This window comes from Rutilus rutilus (assembly GCF_951802725.1).
Source record: "Rutilus rutilus genome assembly, chromosome: 16".
Taxonomy (NCBI): Eukaryota; Metazoa; Chordata; class Actinopteri; order Cypriniformes; family Leuciscidae; genus Rutilus; species Rutilus rutilus.
In genome coordinates, this window is record NC_140224.1 from 12292930 (window position 1) to 12315425 (window position 22496).

The 22496-nt window shown below is 35.9% G+C and overlaps 1 protein-coding gene across 5 annotated transcripts; it reads left to right on the forward strand.

Annotated features, from left to right (window-relative positions):
• The first annotated feature begins 9747 nt into the window (after positions 1 to 9747).
• LOC311305733 (uncharacterized protein) lies at positions 9748 to 11788 on the forward strand. 5 transcript variants are annotated; one of them, XR_014630061.1, is made up of 8 exons: positions 9754 to 9784; positions 9870 to 9972; positions 10055 to 10191; positions 10277 to 10337; positions 10406 to 10428; positions 10513 to 10624; positions 10721 to 10896; positions 10985 to 11788. XR_014630061.1 is itself a non-coding variant. In XM_084433545.1 (6 exons), the coding sequence occupies exons 1-6, from the start codon at positions 9765 to 9767 to the stop codon at positions 10814 to 10816; spliced, it is 636 nt and encodes a 211-aa protein (XP_084289671.1). In that variant the 5' UTR covers positions 9754 to 9764; the 3' UTR covers positions 10817 to 10955. The 5 variants fall into 5 exon arrangements, 1 of the variants encoding a protein (XP_084289671.1); XR_014630062.1 differs by having other exon boundaries at positions 10406 to 10624; positions 10985 to 11081; positions 11157 to 11679; XR_014630060.1 differs by having other exon boundaries at positions 10406 to 10624.
• Positions 11789 to 22496: the final 10708 nt, after the last annotated feature.

Here is a 22496-nt window from a genome sequence, read left to right on the forward strand (position 1 = left end):
ACAGCCCTACCTAGAACAGTTTTCCTCAGCGTTTGTAATGTCTGCACAAAGGGCAGCTGTGCGAAGATTCGCCTTTGGAGAAAACTGTTGATTTTATACTCGAAAAATTTAAGTATCATTAATATTAAAAATGAATATTACCCCAGAATGAATTGCATTGCTATCCCACCCCAAAACATACAATAACAACGATAAATGCTGACCAATACTTAATTATATTACTTTTTACTGAAAATGATAAAATTCAATAAAACAAACAAAATGTAATGTATGTCATATGACATAGCTATGCACGAATACACTCTAGATGTGTATATAGTGAACATCTACATTTTCATTCAAATAATTAATTAAAGCATTAATTAAATAATTATATTTTATTTACTGACAACAATGAGAAATATTAATAAATTAGTAAAAGAATGAATGAAAGTCACCATCACACAATAAACAAATGCATATACAAGTCAACACATGAAACAAAACTTTTTTCAAACTACAATCATGCATGTAGGCTACAGGCGCTGAACAACACATCCTTCTGCCATCTCAACACAGCGGTTCCCATTCTGCAGCTTTATTCTGATGAATCAGCTGACCGCCAGAGGTGAGCCATGCCTTCGTGCCTGAGGTTGTTGCGTGATGTGTTGTGCTTCACAATCTGAGGCAATAAGGGCAGGTGGAGTGATGGAGGGCAGGAGGAGTGATGGAGGGTCTCGTAAGGGCAGGTGGAGTGATGGAGGGTCTCTTAAGGGCAGGTGGAGTGATGGAGGGTCTCTTAAGGGCAGGTGGAGTGATGGAGGGTCTCGTAAGGGCAGGTGGAGTGATGGAGGGTCTCGTAAGGGCTGGTGGAGTGATGGAGGGTCTTGTAAGGGCTGGTGGAGTGATGGAGGGTCTCGTAAGGGCAGGTGGAGTGATGGAGGGTCTCGTAAGGGCAGGTGGAGTGATGGAGGGTCTCGTAAGGGCTGGTGGAGTGATGTGGAGTGATGGAGGGTCTCGTAAGGGCTGGTGGAGTGATGGATGGTCTCGTAAGGGCAGGTGGAGTGATGGAGGGTCTCGTAAGGGCTGGTGGAGTGATGGAGGGTCTCGTAAGGGCTGGTGGAGTGATGGAGGGTCTCGTAAGGGCTGGTGGAGTGATGGAGGGTCTCGTAAGGGCTGGTGGAGTGATGGAGGGTCTCGTAAGGGCAGGTGGAGTGATGGAGGGTCTCGTAAGGGCTGGTGGAGTGATGGAGGGTCTCGTAAGGGCTGGTGGAGTGATGTCTCATCCATGGCACCATCTCCAGGATTCAGCTCTGGGCTCCTCATCCTCAGTGCTCACACCAGCCTGCTGACATTTCAGATCCTGCAAAAATGTACAAACATAACACAAAAGCAGTCATTTTAACCGCACAATGTCATTTGATTTTAGTATTATTTAGAAGACAAAAATGCTTTTTTTCACAAATGCCGCCATCATCTTTCCTTGTAGGTCCTGCTCCACCACAAAAGATCTGCAGCAAATGCACAGAAATCAAGAATCAGAAAAGTGCTGTAATAGCTCTGTTTGAAATTACAATAATTAAAATAAACTACAACTTAGTATTTAAATAGTTGTTGTTATTCCTTTCTGTAGTATTCTCAAAGCCTTTGATGGCAGAATTAAGCTTCATGAGCCACTCTCCACTGGATAAAAATCTGTTCATCTGACCCTGTAACATCCAGACAAGATTCACATTACCTCTGTGATTTATGAGCTCAACACTACATTTACATTGTGGTTGTTTAGCGTTGAGGTTGTTTAAACTTTTTATCCAACATAAATGTTCCTCAATTTATCAAATACTAATGGACAAATAAAATAGATAAATTATGTTTAGTTACTTTATAGATTTATTCTACATAATAGCACACATTCATCACTCAGATGTCTATTTCATGTTGTGATGTGCTCTTCTGCAATACTTACTGAAGATTTTCCTGTCAGATGTAAATAGACATTTAAAATGAGCGTCTTTAAGATGTAACGTTATATGTTTTATGTAAATCCACTTAGAGACGTAACTTACTTGTCCTTACTGGAGCTCCCTTGTTAGCTATACATAATAAAACGTGTTTGCACAGCAACATCACAACTATACTATACTGTCTAAAGTCTTTACACCTTTACACCAACAATTCAACAGTTTACTCTACAGTAGTTCAACACATGCAATTTTAACATAAGGAACCGTGTTTACTCACATTTGAAAGCACCCGCGTCGATGATCTCTGCGATGTTTGACAATGACGTATCCTCTCGCGTGGCCTCCTGGGATAGAAGAGTATCCATCGGTTGAGCCATAGATATCATATAAAGGCTAGATCTGGGCTTCTTCGTATAATAGTCACACTTAGCTTCCTCCCGCCCGAAAACGGGCGAAGCCTTAAAATCTTACTTTACTTTTTCCCAGGATAACCAATCAAATATATTTTTGTTCTATAATGTTTTCTGATTATTATTTAGAATTTTTAGAATTTTTTATGATAGTTTACATTAATTATATAATTTTTATTAGCTATTTTTTCCATTAGAATTAATATATATATTTTTATTTTATTTATTTTATTTTATTTTTCAATAAATGCAACATTTCACATCAAATTAGAGTGCAGGCCTAAAAAAAAAAAAAATTCAAGTGAGAAGAGCGCCACCTAGTGGCTTCAAAATTTATAAATTTGTGTCATGTCCTATAACCGCCTATAGGCGGCCTATAGCTTTTTTATTTATTTATTTGATTTATTCCCATTCGGAAAGAAAACAGTTTATTACTAATCAACCACTGAATGGAACAACACAAATTATATATCATTTTAAAGCTTAGGATCTCAGCTTTTTAATGCATCTAATTACATTTATTAATTCCTAACGAGTGCTGAGTAATCCCTCTAAAACCAAGTGTACCGCCAGCAGGCGCCACCTAGCTGCGAAAATATTCATTACCATATTTTTCAAAAATCTTGCCTTGATTAACACAAAGTTGATGTCATTTGAAAGCTTAGAGTCTGAACTTTACAGTGAATGTATCCACTTTGAAAAACTCTTAAGTATTGCTGAGTAATTTGCTGATAAATAGAATTTCTTTTTTTTCATAATCTATAAAATAATGTACTGCAATGTGTCAAAAACATCATACAGCTCATGAAACATTCTCAGAAAATTGAAAATGGCACTTCATTTTTTACAGCATATTATTACAATTAAAATGAGCCCAAAATTAACATAATCTATTGCTTTTATGACAAGATATTCTTCATGGAGAAAAAATTGCCCATGAGGGGGTGTCAAAGACTGTACAAAAAGGCTGTCTCTTTTCAAAATGCTGTAATTTTTGATTCCTTTATCCAAAAATGATAAATTTTTTATCCAGATGCAGCTAACATGTAGGGGGACTTCACTAAAAAAGAATTTTCCTCCTACCTTATTTCCTTCCTGAGTTATTCCATGACAAATAAGAAAGATATGCAAAATCATAATAAAAATTATATATATATATTGTCTTTTATCCGCCATTTCTTGGCAGGACAATGTCCAAATGTAATGTAATTTATATTTTCAAAAAATTTAAAAAGAGTTCTTTCAAACGATACCTACCTTTTGACTCTCCTTGCTATAGTTTTGGAGTTATTATGATTATATAATTTTTATATAGTTTGGGGCAAAATGTGCGGTCTTACCAGTTAATTTCTCTCTGTGTGTGTGTGTGTGTTTGTGTGTGTGGGGGGGAGGGTGTCTTTTTTGCACTCTTGATGTTTTAGAGTGTCACCCCTTCATTGCTGAACACTTTTTTTCAGCACAGTGGCTGATCTGTAGCTTGTACCACCAAAAGTTTCTCTGAGTTTTCCTATTTTTTCGTATTTCCCATTCATTTCCTATGTCGCCCGTTTTCGGGCGGGAGGAAGCTAAGTGTGACTTTTTTTTTTACGACCCTTTAACATATCAGAATCATCTCCTTGATTTTTTTGTGTGTTCATATAGGTAATAAAAGAAAAGTCACCAAGTTTCACCCCCATCCGATGAAGCAAAAAAATTAAACAATTCGAAACGTTCAAGTTTTCGCCCGTTTTCGGGCGAAGAAGCCCAGAGGGTTAAGGCGGAGTCACTTCCGGCATCATCGTTCGGCCATCTTAGGACAGGGCTCTGTGAATTAAGGTGAGTGAGCAGCACGCACACAAATCCTCTTATCTCGCTGAAATCTGGACGGATTTACAAACAGTTTGGTTTCTTACAAACGTTATTAACGTGGCTATAATTCTGAATGCTTAAACATTTTGAACATAATTATTCATATGTATGCAGTATAATAGCTACATCTCTGACGTTTATAACAAACCAAACCGTTTGAAAATCGGTAGAAAATTGAGCAAGTTATGGTTATTTAAAAGTACATGCACCATGTTATGAGTGAGCGAGCACCCTGTCTTAAGATGGCCGCCGTGTGCGGATGTCGAGCTCCATTGGCCAGCAGCGCGGACGAGACATCTAGGCTGCGTCCGAAATCGCGTACTTTGTGAGTAGGTACTACATTTAAATTAGAACGTACTTCGCGACCGTTAAAAAGTACGTTCTATATAGTATGAATACGGGTAGTATGAATGGAGTCCGGTGTGGTGAAGTATACGGTAACTCTGAAGTATTCGGTAACCCTGAGGACCCAATTAGTATGCCAGTAGTATGCCTGATCTAAATCTGTTCTCGCGATAACTTGTAGCTAACGTGAGCTGTTTTAGTGTTATTATGTGGTAGCTTTATGTAGAATGCTAAATCCCGCTGCTATATGCAAGGTAAGATTAAATTAAATTGTATATTGTAAATTGTGTATATTCTATAGCTAATATTTAAAATCTCAAGTTGCGTCAATAGCAGGAGAAAGACCGCGAAATTTAAAAATACTACTGTTAATGTGTCACGAAATGTAGTTTTAAGAGTTTTTCAGTCGATAATGTAGTTGTTTCAATCTCAAATATGTTGTTTGTTTATACAGATAGCGCCTATTTAAAAATTTGATCTGACGTTTTCGGAGATGTGAGATCGAAGGGATCACCGGGTGCTCAGCGCTCATGTATCCCGCTTGGAACAACCATACTCGGCTGATGAGATGCTGAAGTCTGCCGCTGGTCTTGTGTATCGATCGTGTACGATCTTTGATATCATTAATCTATAATTTGTTCCCTGGCAAATCGTTTTGGCTGAGGGCAAAGTTTTAGTTTCATAATTTTATATAACGTTAAATTATTTAGGCTATTTATCTTTAACGTTGTAGCCTGCTGACTTATGTTTGACTGAATCGTTTTACTTCATTTATTTCTTGACTTGTATAGCTTCTTATACCTTTTAGGCTGCTTTTATAATGGCTATTATTGATCAATAAAACTGAAATTATAGACTGGAACTAATGCAACCACACATACACACAAGTTCACACATAACTATGAAAACAATCTACAACATAGCGACACTTTATAGTTAACTTAATGAATTACTAACGTAATGATAGCAGTAGCACCAAAACATACTTTGCAAGATTAAGCGCTGTTTTATATGGATTAACCCTTTCATGCATAGTGGTCACTACAGTGGACAGCTATTAAAAAAACATTTGCTTAAATTTGCACGGGTTTTGATGGCATAGTTGCACATCAGCCTATTTATTGGACCCGGGTGCATCATCCTATACATTGCAACCAAGTGGCAAGCCGTTGTGTTTCGATTTTTTTCCCCTCCAAACCAAGATGGTCAATGGTCAGTCAGAAATGCCAAGTTGCTCCGGAATATTCAACCATTCCTTCTTTCCTAGGAGACTCTTGTAGGTAAAAAAGATTTTGCAGCATCAAACAATATCTAATGAGTCATATCACAGTTAAAATTTCCAAGTTTTGATTTTAGATTGGGAGAAAAATCTGATCAATTATCTGTCCACTGTAGTGGACCTCATGCATCAATATTTCAGCTACAATTCATACTTATACTGTGAATAGTGTTTTTGAAAATACTTAATCTGCAGTGACATTCATGTAAATAAATGTATTTGTATTATTAGAATGTAACGTGCTTACATAATGTATGTGATTTTATTGCATTTATTTACTCATAACATCAAAAAGTGATCTGATTATGTAATGCATGTTACTTGTAATGTATTACTTTGCTTGTAAATGAGTTATAATTGAGAAGAGTTGTAAATGAGAGAAAACTTCTTAATGAGTTTGTCTTAAAAGCCCTTAAAGTGATGAAAAAAAAAGTTCTGATGCTACCATTGCTCTGTTACAGCGGCAGGGAGACGAGTTAAAGATAAAGAGTCAACTTCTGTACCGAGTCACCAAAAGTTCCTGTGGTAGAGACAAGACACAACTCGTCTTACCCGAGAAGTACTGGTGAGAATTGTCAGGCGTTCTGCTAAGAAGTTCATTGTGCAGGGGAAGTAGAAAAAATATAATTGCCTTTTAATGTGTTATGTATTATGTAATTTACAGTATCCGCTACGTTTGCTTATGATAAAACAACTAATTTTACGTAATATTTTCTTCAATAAATAACGTGATTTACTGTGTGTTGCGTTCCCTCACATTACCTCTTTATGTCTCTAATACAGGTGGACATCTTTATTACAAGACTGCAGACGGATCAAACCGTCTAGTTGTCATGGATGAGCAACAGAAGGAACGAGTCCTTCGGGACTGCCATGACAGCCCAGCTACAGGTGGGCATCAGGGGATAACAAGGACATTTAATAAGATTGCAAGCGCATACTACTGGCAAGGCATCTTTCCGGACGTCAAGAAGTGGGTAAGATAATTGTAGACTCAAATTCTTGACCCACGAGATGGTTTCATACAGCCCCTCAAGTGTAAATAATTAACTCATTGGTACGTTATGTAGAGGCCACGACATATTATATTGAGGCCACAAGATCATATTCTATTAAATACTTAATGGTGTTAAGTCGTGTCCTCAAAATCCTACAAACACCTAACATTTTTTTTTTAGATGCCCAATGTCCACAGTGTCAGCGTAATGATACTATTAAAACAGTGGCTCCAGTGTTGCACCCTATCAAGGTCACTAAAGCCTGGAATGTAATAGGAATGGATTTGATGGGACCATTTCCAACCAGTCCTCAGGGGAACATTTATGTCCTCACAATGACTGACCTCTTCACCAAATGGGTTTTCGCCAAATCCCTGAAGTGTAAGACCGCAGTTGAGGTGGCTACAGGGGTCTTACAAGCATTTAATGCATATGGACTGGTTGAAAGAATAATCACAGACCAGGGGAGGGAGTTTGTGAACCAGGTTATTATTATTTAGTTAAGAAGATTTTATTATAAAATGTTTGGGTTATATGTTATAAGAATCTACCATGTCTTTGATACCTTTTTGATAACAGCTAAATGCGGACATATTTAAGGAATTGGGTGTGAAGCAGTGTGTCACGTCAGCTTACCACCTCAGTCAAATGGACAGGATGAGAGGACAAATTAGACTATAAAGAGGTCATTGTCAAAGTACTGCAATGACATGCAGAATGACTGGGACGAAAAACTGGAGGATATGGTGCATGCCATCAACACCTCAAAGCAGGTGATTGGAACTGCTTAAAAAAGAAATGATTATATGCAATTGATTATGTAAATGTAATTTGTTGAAACACTTTTTTTAGGGCTCTACAAAGTATACACCATTCTTTTTGATGTTTCACCGGCACCCAATCACGCCAGAGCTTCTAAACACAAAGGTAGTATCTGAGACAGATTGTTTTGTAGGAGAGGATCCGAATATTGTAATGCCCACAAGGATAGTAGAGGTGACAGCAGTACAGGCAAAGGTAATTGTCTGTAGTATGAACTATAATTAAGCAATAATTCACATTATTTAAGGTATTCTATTAAATCTGTTTATTATACATTATTTTCATAAGGTGCGGGGTCACATTGAAAAAGCACAGGGGAAGCAAAAGGCGGAGTACGAGTCCCCGAAAAGAAAAAATGTGAAATCATTTCACATCCACGAAGGAGAGGAGGTACTCAAAGCAAACAAAAGAAAAGAGGGACGCAAAGGTGGACGTTTAGAGGGGAACTGGACAGGCCCTTTTGTGGTCGAAGACATTACCGGAAAAGGGGTTGCTACACTTGCAGACAAATCAGGCAACATTCTCCGCCAGAAAACCAATGTGTCCCAACTCAAACCATTCCTGCGGCATGACATTAACCTGAATGGTGAGAAAGGCAGTACATTACAGTAGATGGGCCACTTTTTGAAGTAAATGTTTATGGCAAATTTAAAATATTACATATACAACCTTTTTCAGTGAATATTCATGATGACCATGATTCTTACTGCCTGAAGACAGACATGGCAGGAGTTGATGCATCACGCACAGGTATGCTTCATTTGATTTGCTTTTAAAAAAGTCGAATAAGTAACTTTGACAAAGATTTGTGACTGATCCAAAAGTGTTTACAGAAATTGAAAAAAAAAATCAGTTTTCAGTGGATCGCTTTCACATCTTGGAGCTAGAAGAGGTAAGATGTCAAATAAATGGAAGTCTGTTATCTAATATATAATATTATATATGTAAGACAATTACAAAGCTTTTTTTTTTTCTAGGAAATGTATACGAGAATTTTGAGTGAGGAAACCGACAGAAAGCGGCCACTCATTCAGTTTCCGAGATGCCAGGCCACAGTTGAAGATTTCGAGACACTGTGTCCACAGAAGAAAAGTTTCCCATGGCTGAATGACGACGTTAGAATTTTAATTTGATAACATTTTTTAGACATATTGGTAATAGCTCTAATTAGTCCCGGTTTCCAGAAAACGTCCAAACAAAAAGCTGCAAAAAAGGGCCAAATTTCATCCCAAAATTTCGCTGTATGCAAGTCTCTATTTGCCCCAATGGAATAAATGCTTTGTGGGATCTCCATATCTCAGCTCTCGAAGGCTCTAGAGCCTCCAATCATGCATTCATGTCTATGTCTCAGCACCCTCTAACAGAATCCAAGATTTCAAGAATATCCAAGAAACTTTATTTTTCGACCCAAAATATCTGTAAGGGTATTACAGATATAGACCTTATAGTTTTTTTGGGTTGAAAAATAAAGTTTCTCGGATATTCTCGAAACCGTGGATTCTGTTAGAGGGTAATGAGACATAGACATGAATGCATGATTGGAGAAATTTTGGGACTCAGGCAAGACCTCCATATGCGTCCAATGGCAGCTTATTTGTATGGGCGTTTGTACACGAACCTCCTATTTGTACTTCTTATATTATTCAACAACATTTCATTGAAATCTACTATTTCTTTTAGATTCTTGACACAAGGATTGCACAGCTCTGTAAAGCACATGGTGGAACTGCTTTACAGGTGCACACGTTCGTGCTCTGGTGGCGATCCTTCACTATCAAGAAACATGTGGATGACAGTCACATGTCTTGTCTGAAGGTAAATGAAAATCTATTAAATAAATTTCAAGGGCAGGGGACACATTTACTTCCTTACTTAAAAATATTTTAAAGGACCTTGATGAGAATGACACAGTCCTTATTCCAAGAATTGTTGGTGGACAGAGCCCCGAAAAGGGAAACCACTTCATTTTGTGGGTATGTGTGTTTTTTAAAAAATACATTTTTACTCAACAGTTGTTACTTTGGTTAAAGCGGTTTCTGTTTATGTTGTAAAGGTCTTGGATGGTTTGCTGAATCGTATTCGAGTTTACGACCCCACTGGCAACAAGTCAATTTCTGCGATGGACCTGACTATACTATGGTATTATGTGCTTTATAAATGTCAAAATTGTTATCTTTATTTACCAATGTACATTTATTAATTATTTTTTTCTTTTGCACAAAAGCAATGCCTTCCGAAATACTTGGGACTTGGGAAAATGGACTGTTGAGTACCCAGAACAGTGGAGGCTGGCTGACTCTAACAACTGTGGGGTTTTGGTTTGTACAGTAAGTTAAATAAATGCTTTTATTTATTTATTTTATTTTATTTTTATCTACATTACTTTAACAACTGTGTTTATTGCATTAGATGGCAGAAATGGAGGTGAGGGACAAATGGACCTCTATGAAAAACGAGGTGATACAGGGAGACGATCTGTGGCATCTGAGAAGATATCACGCAGCATCAATGGCAGCATATGCTGTTCAGCACATGACGTATAAAAGGTATGTGTAAAATGTGTGTCCTCATTCATACAAATCAACTTAAAAGTTTAATAAATCAAGTAGATCGATGATTTTGAAAATATAGGACAGTCGAGGAGGTGGAAAAAAAAGGAATTTGTTCTCTTGTCAGTGATACTGAAATTCAGGTACATATAAGACTTTACAAAATTTAAAATGGCTAGATATTGTTTGCTATACTAAATATTTTTTTCAGGAGTTGTTTCAAGGAATTGTGAAAGGCTCACTGAAACCCACGTGGAACAAATGGTGGCAAATGAAGACTGGGAACATGGCAAAACCTAAGAGCTTTCATCCAGCCTTGTCAGCACATGTTGAGGAACTTCTAGGACACATCGACAACATTGTGTTTGAGCAAAAGAAGGACAAAAAGCTTGAACATATCGACCTTGTAATGTGTGAACTGATTCCTGAGGTAAGCATTGATGAGAAACTGATGGCTGATTTTTATATGTTTTGGTGAACTAACTCATTAAGTATTTTTTTTTTTTTTTTATCTTTTGTTGTACAGATCAGCCTTATAATACTGAGACGAACGGAAGGTTTCAGTCACTTTTGGGCTGATTTATCTTATCTTGTGGAGTGTGTCATTAAAATAGCCTTTTAATGTCACAACATCCCAGGTTCAACGAGCTAACTACGTTCTGCTGCGTTGCACCTTTGGGCTTGCATATCAAAGTAAAAACAGTGAGTGATGTTCCATAGCACTAAAGAAAGACTTTGCAAGTGTGCAGTTGCACATGACGTGTTGCAGCATGTTTGTGTGTTTTTGCAGAGTTCGCTCAAGCCAGTCCAGCCATGACACCAGGTTCAACGAGCTAACTACGTTCTGCTGCGTTGCACCTTTGGGCTTGCATATCAAAGCAAAAACAGTGAGTGGTGTTCCACAGCACTAAAGACTGCAAGTGTTCAGTTGCACGTGACGTGTTGTTTGTGTGTTTTTGCAGAGTTCCTTCAAACTACAGCTGGTCCAAAACGCAGCAGCTCGAGTTCTTACCAGAACCAGGAAGTATGACCATATTAGCCCGGTTCTGTCAACACTGCACTGCACAAATTTTAAAATATTGCTGATTACTTACAAAGCACTAAATGGTTTAGCTCCCCAGTACTTGAGCAAACTCTTAACGCATTATAGTCCTTCACGTCTATTGCGATCTCAAAATTTCCGGCCAGTTGATAATTCCTAGAATATCAAAATCGACTGCTGGCGGTAGATCCTTTTCCTATTTAGCACCAAAACTCTGGAACAGTCTTCCTACCATTGTCCGGGAAGCAGACACACTCAGTCAGTTCAAAGCTAGACTAAAGACACATCTCTTTGACCTAGCATACACATAACACATTATAGACTTCTATAATTCCATATTAGGCTGCATAGATTAGGCCAGCCGGAACCGGGAACACTTCCCATAAATCCTGATGTTCTCGTTCCATCATAAGAAGAATGGCGTCTAGGTTAATATTAGTCTCTCTGCTTATGGGTCAATGACGTATAAGGATTTTCAACAGGCCAATTTTAAAATACGAAAATTAACAATATATATTGCAATTGTTCAATCATTAAGAATGTTGTGTACATAAAAATTCAAATAAAAAAAATAAATTAAGTGATTTTAGTGTTTTTTTCATCTAGATGAATTGTCCATAGGCTTAAAAAATGTCATGTGGGGCGACCGTGATTTATCTTAAAATTAATTAATTTCCTTAACGTAAATGTATTTTTTTTTTTACATGTTCTCAGTAATTAAAGTGTTTAAAAACAGAGTATTTGAATTTCTTTTGAGTTTTTGTATATAATGATCTCATATTTTTGTTCTGCAATTTCAGTCGCCTTCTAAAATGCAGTTAACAGACTTATTTTTCCTGTAAATCGCATAAAACTGATAGAAATGTTTTAAAAATATAATTTACTAAAGCATACTGTATCAGTGATTCATATTTCAGCCACAGAAATAAGATATTTTATTTTAAATTTAATACAGTGATAGCTTTTATTGGTCGCACCACATGATAATTGGTCGCTCCAAATGACACGAAAATCTTATATAGTTAAAAATCTATTTAAAGAGATCAATGAACAATACATTTTATACAAAATGTTTTATTTAAACCAAATTTTATACAAATTTCACAGAATGTTCCTGAACATAAACATTTTATAAACTCACTTTTATAAAAAAAAAAAAATCACTTCACAAACACAAGTGCACCATTTAATTTAACTTGACTTAGAATTTCTTTCTAACAAATAATAATGTTATAGATATAAATTATTTCATAAAAGTATTGCATACAGGTAACATTTGGGGTCAATAGTTTTTTAAAAGTAATTAATACTTTATTAATCAAGGACACATTCAGTGTCACATTCAGGCGCAGGCTATAATGTTCCGAAAGATTCTATTTCAAATAAATGCTGTTCTTTTGAACTTTATATTCATCAAATAATCCTGACATATAAAATGTATCACAGTAATCCAAAATGTATCACAGTTTCCAAAAAAAATATGAACATTGATAATAATCAGAAATGTTTCTTGAGCAGCAAATCATTAGTGACCCTGGATCACAAAACCAGCCACAAGTCGCACGGGGTATTTGTGGCAATAGCCAACAATACATTGTATGGGTCAAAATTATTATTATTAATTCCAAAAAATCATTAGGATATTAAATAAAGATCATGTTTTATATTTTGTAAATGTCCTACCATAAATTTATAAACATTTATTTTTGTGAGTGAATATAGCAATATTGCAAACATAAATGGACAACCTTAAAGGCGATTTTCTCAATGTTTCGATTTTGTAGCACCCTCAGAATCTAGATTTTCAGTTGTATCGGCCAAATATTGTTCTATCTTAACAAATCATACATCAATGGAAAGCTTATTTATTCAGCTTTCATGTGATGTATAAATCTCAATTGCAAAAAATTTACCCATGTGACATTGACCCATTGAGTGGTTTTGTGGTCTAGGGATACATATTAGAATTATTTCTGAAGGATCATGTGACACTGAAGACTGGAGTAACGATGCTGAAAATTCAGCTTTGATCATAGGAATAAATTACAGTTTACTATATATTCACATAGAAAACAGATATTTTAAACTGTAATAATATTTCACTCTTCTCCTATCAAGGTACTCTGCTCTTGCTGCAGGGTTAGAATTTTTTCGCTTGGCAGTGGCATCTGGTAAAATAGATTAAAATAGTTTAAAATAAATAAATAGGCAATAATAAATACACTACTAATAAATGCATTATTACTAAACTGAAATTACATGCTCTAATTTTTTTTTTTTTTTCATTTTTCTCATATTGTACAAAGAGTAAACACAAACTGTCTGAAATCTATAAAAAAGATCCCAAATTGCATAAAAATCTATTCCAAATGATACTAAAGTAAAGTACTTTTTTTATATAAACCGTCAATTGAATATAAAAGCATAAAACTGCCAATCTAGGACATATATCGATCATGGAAAACAGTCTGCAGTGGTCGCACCACATGATATTTGGTCGCACCACATGATATTTTCAAATTCAATCATAATTTACAGGCACAGAATTGGCCACCTTAACAAAACAAGCTAGTTTGCCAAAAAAGGTCACTATGAAATTTATAATAAAAATATATATTTGTAGAAATAACTTTAATATTATTATTTTTTTGAGGTCACACCACATGACATCCAAATGTGGCAACTACATACCAACCATTACAAAGGTTTATTTTTTTTCCAATTTGAGAGAATTACAAACCTGCTTGCTGCTTCCATGGGTCCTTGGTAAATTGGTTTATGATGTAACTTACTGTGTTTGAATAGTTTTCAACATATAAGTCCCAAAATGGTAGTTCCTTGATGGTCGCACCACATGATATTTCATAAAATGGACATCATCGGACAAAGTTTGTTTGTATATTATGATGGAAATATAAATACAAATGCTTTGAATTTTTTTAAAGGATTACAAAACATTTTGGAAATCATGCCAAATAGTGCAGAAAATAAATTTGAATAAATTCAGAGTAATTTCAAAGACGTTTTCAAAACAGAAGTTATGGCCGGACGGTCGCACCACATGATGTTTTGACACTTTAAATAACAAAAAAAATAACAAATAAATAAAGGTTTTTTAAAAGTTAAAGTGAGTACATACATGGCAGAGGTACTATAAATATACAGTATCCTTTTATGCATTTAAACCCATTTTTGCCTGAAAAAATGCAACCGGACAGAAAATTTAGGCGTCACGTCATTGACCCAAAATACCGAGGTTTACCGCAGTCCGCCGGATCCAGGCCGTATCCAGATCAGATGAAGGACCTACGCCTGGACGCGACGACAACACAGTGCTGAATTGTCAACCAGTCTCTCCGTTTCTGAAGTGAGGTGGACTCCGGCCGTATCCAGACTAGATGGTGGACCTGCACGTGGACCCAACCATGACGCATCCCTGAAGTGCCGACCTCATCGACACAACCAATCTGACCTCTGACCTGTAATGTTGCCTGGATCATAATCATACACTGTTCGCTGGTTGGCCAGAGGAGAACTGAGCGACTGAGCCTGGGTTCTCCCAAGGTTTTTTTCTCCATTCTGTCACTGATGGAGTTTTGGTTCCTTGCCACTGTTGCCTTGGCTTTGGCTTGCTTATTTGGGGACATTTAATATTCAACAATATTATTGATCTGTCTAATTTGGGTGGACAATGATGCAATTTTCTTCTAGAAACAAACTTTGTTGTATTATTTTCATTTTATCAATGTGAAGCTGCTTTGATACAATCTGTATTGTAAAAAGCGCTATATAAATAAAGGTGACTTGCCTAGACAACATGAATTTACTTCAAACTAAAGATTTGACTTTTCATACAGCAAAATATACTGCATCTATTTGTCTCATTAGCTCTCAAAAAACTTTAACCTTACAGTTCATTAAATATTTTAACACAGCTAACTCAACATTAATGGTTTTTAAATCTTCACAATCTATAGCCAGAGGACTATCACAAAAGTGTTTAGGAAAGTAAAGACATACTAGAGTATGTTTGTTTAAAGCTGCTTTGTATTGTTGTGTATTTTAAAAAGCTCTATAAATGTCCTAAAACGATGTGCATTTTGCTTGTAGTTTTGTGTTAATAAAAATGTAATATATTACATCTCATAATTCAGTTTCAGAATTCATTATGTATTGTATTGTGTAATTTAATACAATTTTTATATAAGTTTTGATTCTCTAATTTAATTACATTAAATGTTATTGTGTTGTATGATGTTCTGTATTAAGAATTATTATGACATAAATCATATGCATTAGTACACAAATTACATGCTTGTAATAAAAAAAAAACATATTATGCCCTATTTCTTTAAAACAAATAATTTCGTCACAAAACATACTTTAACATGTTATTTCTTTAAAATAAAGATTATTATATGAATTAAGGTGTTTGATTAATTACATTAAGATTGTGATTCCATAATTGCATTATAGTGTTCTTTAGTCAAGGCTAGACAACCAATTAATATTTATGCCCACAAAACATAGCTAGCATTCTGTAATTTATTTAAATGTAATAGCAAAAATAGTAATATACACAAATAAATATTATTTTATGGCTCTTTTAATAAATAAAAGTGTACTTGTAACATATTGCGCTGATTATTGAGGATAAAAAATAATTACATAATTATAATTGCATTACGAATGGCTGTGAATACGGTAAGGCAGTATCAGTGCAGTTTAAGCTCATAGCACGATCATCGGATAACGTTAGCTGTATGCTATGCTATTATCTAAGCTAACTAAAAAACACACGAACAACGAGAAATGTTTAATTTCACAATCTATAGCTTCGGTTAAATACTAGTATATGAAACGTATCATTTAAAATACATTAAATACATTAATGACTCGTTAAAACGTAGTACAAACGTCTTCTATAATAAAATAATTTTGTATGATTTATAACCAGGCACTAAAGCGATTACCCATAAAACGTGCTTTGAACCAATCGGATTGCTTGGGTCCTCAGGGTTACCGAATACTTCAGAGTGACCGTATAATTCACCACACCGGACCGTTTATATACTGTCTATGCACCGGACGTACTACATGCGCCATGTTGGTATTGTCACGTAACATGCGCGGTCACATCAGCGCGAAAATTTAAAGAGCCCATTCCACTGACTGCAATGTTTTTAGTTCTTCTCTCCGCTTTCGTCTGCGTTTTTACGTCGTTCGTGCTCACAATTCAGAGTCGTCGGTCAGTTGCTCGCACACACACACACACACACCTGTGAACAATGACAGAGGTTGATTTTTGGTAAGGAAAAAGTAATTTATTTGCTTGTGATATTACCATCAATGAATAAACGAATGAATCAATAGTATGCGTGTGTTTATCTCTCGATTCATTCATGGATGGCAATATCACAGTGTGTGTGTATCTGTATATATATATATATATATATATATATATATATATATATACACACACACACAGTGAACTGTATGGTAACACACTGAGGTCAGATACAATACACACACACACAAATTCATTCATACGTGTATATATGAAGACTTAAGACGTAAAAGAAAAAAAATTCTTCTAAAATGAGCATTTTTATCAAGCTTGTATTATTTAGGTTCAGTAATTTCACTTTAATGACAATTAATAGGTCCTTTTCATTGCCATTAAAGTGAAATAACTGAACATAAACATACAAGCTTGATAAAAATAATCAAACTAGAAGAAAATTCCAGATGGCACTTAGAGGCTTTTACATCTTAAGTATTCATATATATATATATATATATGTGTAATGTGTGTGTATATATATACACACACACACATACATAAGAAATGGATCATATACATATAATACATACATATTATATTTATAAATAATCCAACACCGAAAACAAGTGTCTTGTCGATTCAAATTGTATTCTAAAATAAACTATGAACACGTTTACAGATTGTGAGCCCTACAACCTACTGCGCCAATTCTTCATATATATTTTAAAGATGGAGCTGACCTCCACCCCGACCTCCGACTTTCACGGTAGTCCATCCAGTCACTGATTGCGACCATGGGTGGAAAAAAAGGCCATTGAGGTGCTGGTGTTCTAGCTATATCACATATTTGAGCTTAATTTTTTACAAATTATTTACTTTAAATTTGGGTAGGAAAAATACAAGTGGAAATCCAAAAATTACCCAAGGTGTAAAGTTCTCATCTTGTACACATGCTTTTAAAGAAACAGATTTTAAATTATTTTAAAGTGATGCCCAACAAATGAGATTGTTAGTAAGAAAGTCCCTTTAGATATTTTAGAAACCTGTGAAGGTTACCTTACTGAAGCTGCTGACGTTCATTTTCTTCCATCAAGATGACACTTTAATAAAAAAAGTTTTAAAACTTTTGCTTTTGGTGGTGCTTTAAGCTCTATTATACTACTTTGTGCCAAAGTTTTGTGATTTTGTTTTAAACTTTTGTATTCTGTATCCATTTAAAAGTTAAATAATATACAAAAATAAAGCAAATACATTTTAAAGGTGTCTGGGGTGTGTGGGTATTTCTCTTCAGTGTGGCACTCATATTTTTCAGATATACCTGCAATTTGCTTTTCAAAAAAAAAAAAAAAACATCTGGAATCTGCCACAAAATAAGTGCACACACAACACCCTTTAAAAATATTAATTACTCCATGCCACATATTAAACACTTTACAACTGACAATCTAACTACTGTAAATCCCTGGGAATTAAGTGTTTTGTAATAAAACTTGCTAAAACAGCATTACAAAATGAACTTACTAACAAATAAATGGAAAGAGAGTGTGTCACATTTGTTTTCTTTATTATATTTTTTTTTTTAGCAATTATTTCTAAAAGCTGAAGGAATCTTTCCTCTCTCTCGTCGCTCTTTCTTTTCTTTCCTCCCTTTCATTAGCCACTCTCCAGGTGTAGTCATCAGCCCCCTGCAAAATCAACACAGAATTTAACATTAGTGATGAACCATGGTCAATCTATATTATTCAATTAATATGAATGTTACATGGACAAGTTGAGGTACACTTGATAACAGTAGCTTGCTACGTAGCCAACACATACTACATCAACACTGGTAAAGGAGAAATAAAATCGTTGTAAAATAAAAAGATAAAAGTTTTGTAACCCTCTCATTTAACTGAGAAACAACGTCGTTGTTTAAATAAAACAGTGTTAACTAACGTTAACTTAGCTGACAGGCATTAGCTCGTTCTGTTCGGTAATAATAATAATGATAAAATTGTAATTTAGCAGCCAATTCACAAACTTGTACCCTCGATTTACATTATTTAAACTTTTAACAAGTCAATCGTTTACTTATATGATGTTAAACGAATACAATTTAACCACAAATAAACAAAAAGTGTGTTGTAAAGTACTTACACTTGAAAACAGCCGCATCTCCGTTTTCCGCCATTTTCAAATATAACGACGACAACTCCTCTCCCGTGGCATCATGGGATAGTAAAGTGTCCATCGTATGCGCACTTCAGAATCTCGCCGGATGTAGTAGGTCATCCGGGTACTTCTCGCCTACTGTTTTTCGAATTCTATGATTTCGGACATACTACTCTGCTCGCGTACTGTTTTTCGCATACTATATAGTAGGGAAGTATTCGATTTCGGACGCAGCCCTAGCCTTTATATGATATCTATGGTTTGAGCACTCGAAAATCTGGGCGGAAGCAGTAAGCCATCCGGGAACTTCTCGCCTACTCTTTTGTGAATACTGATGTTTCGAACGTACTGCTTCCTTCACGTACTGTTTTCGCCTACTATATAGTAGGAAAGTAGGCATATTCGAACGCACTTAAGTCCGAATCTCGCGATATTTAGTACGTCACCCAGGTAATTCTCGCCTACTCTTTTGGATTCGTACATACTTTTTCGCTCGCCTACTCTTTTTCCCATACTAAATAGTAGGGAAGTATGCGGTTTCGAACGCAGCGTAAGATAGTTTTTTACACAGCTGAAGACACAGTCAGAAATGAGAGATCTCAAATTCTTCCTGCAAAGTCATCATGCTCATTTACAATATTGATGTATTTTTAGGTGGCCCAAATCATACAGGAGATATGCTAGAAATCGATATATTGTTCTTTTTACATATCTTTACTCTTTATGAATTTTTTTTTTTTTTTATTTGTTAGCTTCTGAGAAGCTCAAGGACTATAGATCTTGTACAAGCCTTGTATTGGCTTTTTCAATAGTAAAATTTACTATAAACAGTCTACAGTACAGATATCAGTGATTTTTTTTGTGGTCATTGTCAAAGCTTAAGCCTAGCCTGTCCTGACTAAATTATGTGACACATTCCGTTAGATCCCCTCCACCCGCATTAGTTTGTTTAGGCCTAATTGTTGATGCCACCAGTTAACATTAGTTTCTCATATTGACACGAGTTTTAGTAATCTAGTTAGTCAACACACACACACACACACACCGAAAAAGATTGCACACATTTCGAAACATTTTCATATACATGATAATATTCAACCATGCACGGCTAAAGCTAGTGTTAACATTAGCTAACTTAAACAGCGCTAACTTTGCTTTTAAAACAATGTTGCTCGATATGACTAGTACATACAAAGTATACCTTAGTGAAAATGTACACATTTAAATGGGCTATTCTCTACTCTCTTTGCATTTTAGTTATACATTTGAATTACCTTCACTGTGTAGAGCTCCAGATCCTGTCCACAGCGAGAAACAAAATGGCGATTGCAGCGGTTGGGTTTATCAAAAGGAATTTATTTAATTAATCTGTTACTTCTTTTAGGTAAATTTAGTATTTGTAAATGTAAATTATGGGGAAATAAGATTTTGTTATTACTTTTAAAGACAGAAGTTCATCAATACCCAAAAGCAATATATGTTTGAAAAATAAGAAAGCTTAAAATGTGTTTCTATTTGTAAACATTAATTTTAATGTTTTTGCTTAACTTGATTTCTATCTTTGTCACTGTTTTCTTTATTTGTTTGTTTTATTTCCTGTTTATTCAATTTACCACAGGCTGTATTTGTAATTCTTTAATTGCTGCAGTCCATAGTTTTTCCTCTTTGTCGCTAGCCTAGAAATCTAGACGCACCCTAGCGGCAGCAACATTTATTTTGCTTCCAGGGTAGTCTAGCAACTCTCCATTGACTTTTGAGCTGGAAAAAACAAACTCTGGAGTTAGGTGGGAGGGCTTATCATAATGACGACAGAGTTGTGATGGTTCCGTGTGAATTCGCCTTTGGCTAAGCCACACCCTAGAATGTAGATTGACCAATCACAGCGCAGCCAAGAACGAGCTCCCACAGAGGTCCGACACTTTTTCACAGCGCTCCATTGACTTTAACACAGGCGTCTCATATTTTTGGTCTCGGCAGGCTATTACCGTCGTAGTTTTATCAAAAATATGGTTAAACGTTGTGCCTGGGGCATTTGTAACACAGATATGCGTTTCCCAGAGAGGTTGGAGGGGGGTGTCCGTTTTTTTCCCTTCCCAAAACCGAAGTCAAATCCTGACAAGTGTCGTCTTTGGATTAAACTGTGTGGACGTCCTCACAGTCAGCTAAACCCCTCAAGGATCAACAAGTACACTTTTGTGGTAAATTTTGCTTTTAACCTTACTGTGAAGTTAATTATACTAGTTAGACAGCTTTATGCTGTTTTAGGTTATGATTTCGGTTCTCTACCCTAATTAATGAAGAATCAAGGTGCTAGCAAGCAAGCTTAGCGATAGTTTAGTTATCACGTAAGTCAGGATTGTATGTTTTGACTAGCGGCTGGATGTTAGCTAACTTTGTTATTCAAGATACAAACACCTAACGTTAATGTTACAGACAAGCTGTTGTGGTAGTTTTTAAGGTGACTAACGTTACCGCCACCGTGTTGCCCAGATGAAGTTGTCGGACGTAGCAACAGTAACTAAGGGGGGCGGGGCTTAGCCAAAGGTGAATTCCCTGCTACTTGAAAACAAAGAATGGCTGATGACCAGTGGCGTAACTTTGTTTTAAAAAGTGGGTGGGACGTTTTTTTTTTTTTTTTTTTTTTTACGGGGGGGGGGGGTTATGAATGCTAAATCATAAATCGATGTATGTACAATAACATGTCCATCAATCGATTGAAATAGTACATGGGTTTAATTTGTCGTTTAATGAGGTTTGATATATGTTGGTATTGGTAAATCCTTTAAAAAATTGTGTTTGCTGAAATGGTCCAGTGGTAGAACTATTGCCAAGCGTGTAAGAGGTTGTGGGTTCTAATCCGCACTCGTATATATATATTTTTTTTCTCATTAAAACCCATTATGTTTATCAGTGGTTGTATATCAGGCAATCATACGTTTATATGCATTTTGTTTTGTAATTTCACCGGAACGAATAGAGAGTCTCCACAACGGATTGAAGCACGCGTCCGAGTGATGACTGTGCGCGAGCCACAAGAGAACACAGTATCCATGCCTGTGTCTGTATCTGTATCTGCTCGCAGCGACAACGAGCACTTTGATCACTTGATTTCAAAAACAACACATTTCAGTGCTAGATCGCCTCTTACAAACGAACTAAATGAATGCTCTGCTAGTTAACTGGAGATCTTTTATTTATTTGTATTGGTACATTCGTGCCGCGAGATGTTTCAAAAGTGGTGGGGACAATATCGACCTTAGCAAAAAGTGGTGGGGACATGTCCCACCCGTCCCACCCGCAAATTACGCCTATGCTGATGACGAACAGTGATCTTTCGAATCGGCTTTGGCCGCGACTCTGGAGGACTTGGAGTTAAGCTTTTCTTTGAGAAAAGAACAAAGAACGGCACTTAAGTCATTCTTAAAAAAGGAAGATGTGTTCGTAGTTTTGCCAGCCAGATATGGCAAAAGTTGAATCTATCAACTAACGTTAGCTCCGCTGTTGGGAAAACGCTCTGGTTGGTTGAAGCGCTGTCCTATTGCGTGTGGAGGGAATTTGAAAGACAGCCGTTTATCCCGCCCCTCGGATTGAGCCGTGTCTATGGTGAGTTGCCAGACCTAACATCTTGATGTAATGTTAGGTCTGGCTTGTGTAAGGGAAATTTTACATTTTAGATGTGTTTTTTACTTTCAGATGTGTGCAACTTGTGTTAACGTTGAACATTTATTTTTACTCATAAGCATTTAAAGAAATATAATCATATAAGCTTGCAGGAACAAAATGTTTTGGGTAGCAAAGAGACTATGAGTACTCAAGTGACCT

What these genes read in the sequence shown, in the direction of transcription:
- LOC311305733 (XM_084433545.1), top strand. Translation starts at nt 9,765, where the DNA reads ATGGACCTGACTATACTATG. An exon ending in TCAGTGATACTGAAATTCAG is followed by an intron (nt 10,338 to 10,405) that starts GTACATATAAGA and finishes TATTTTTTTCAG; the next exon opens with GAGTTGTTTCAAGGAATTGT. An exon ending in TGTGTGAACTGATTCCTGAG is followed by an intron (nt 10,625 to 10,720) that starts GTAAGCATTGAT and finishes TTTGTTGTACAG; the next exon opens with ATCAGCCTTATAATACTGAG.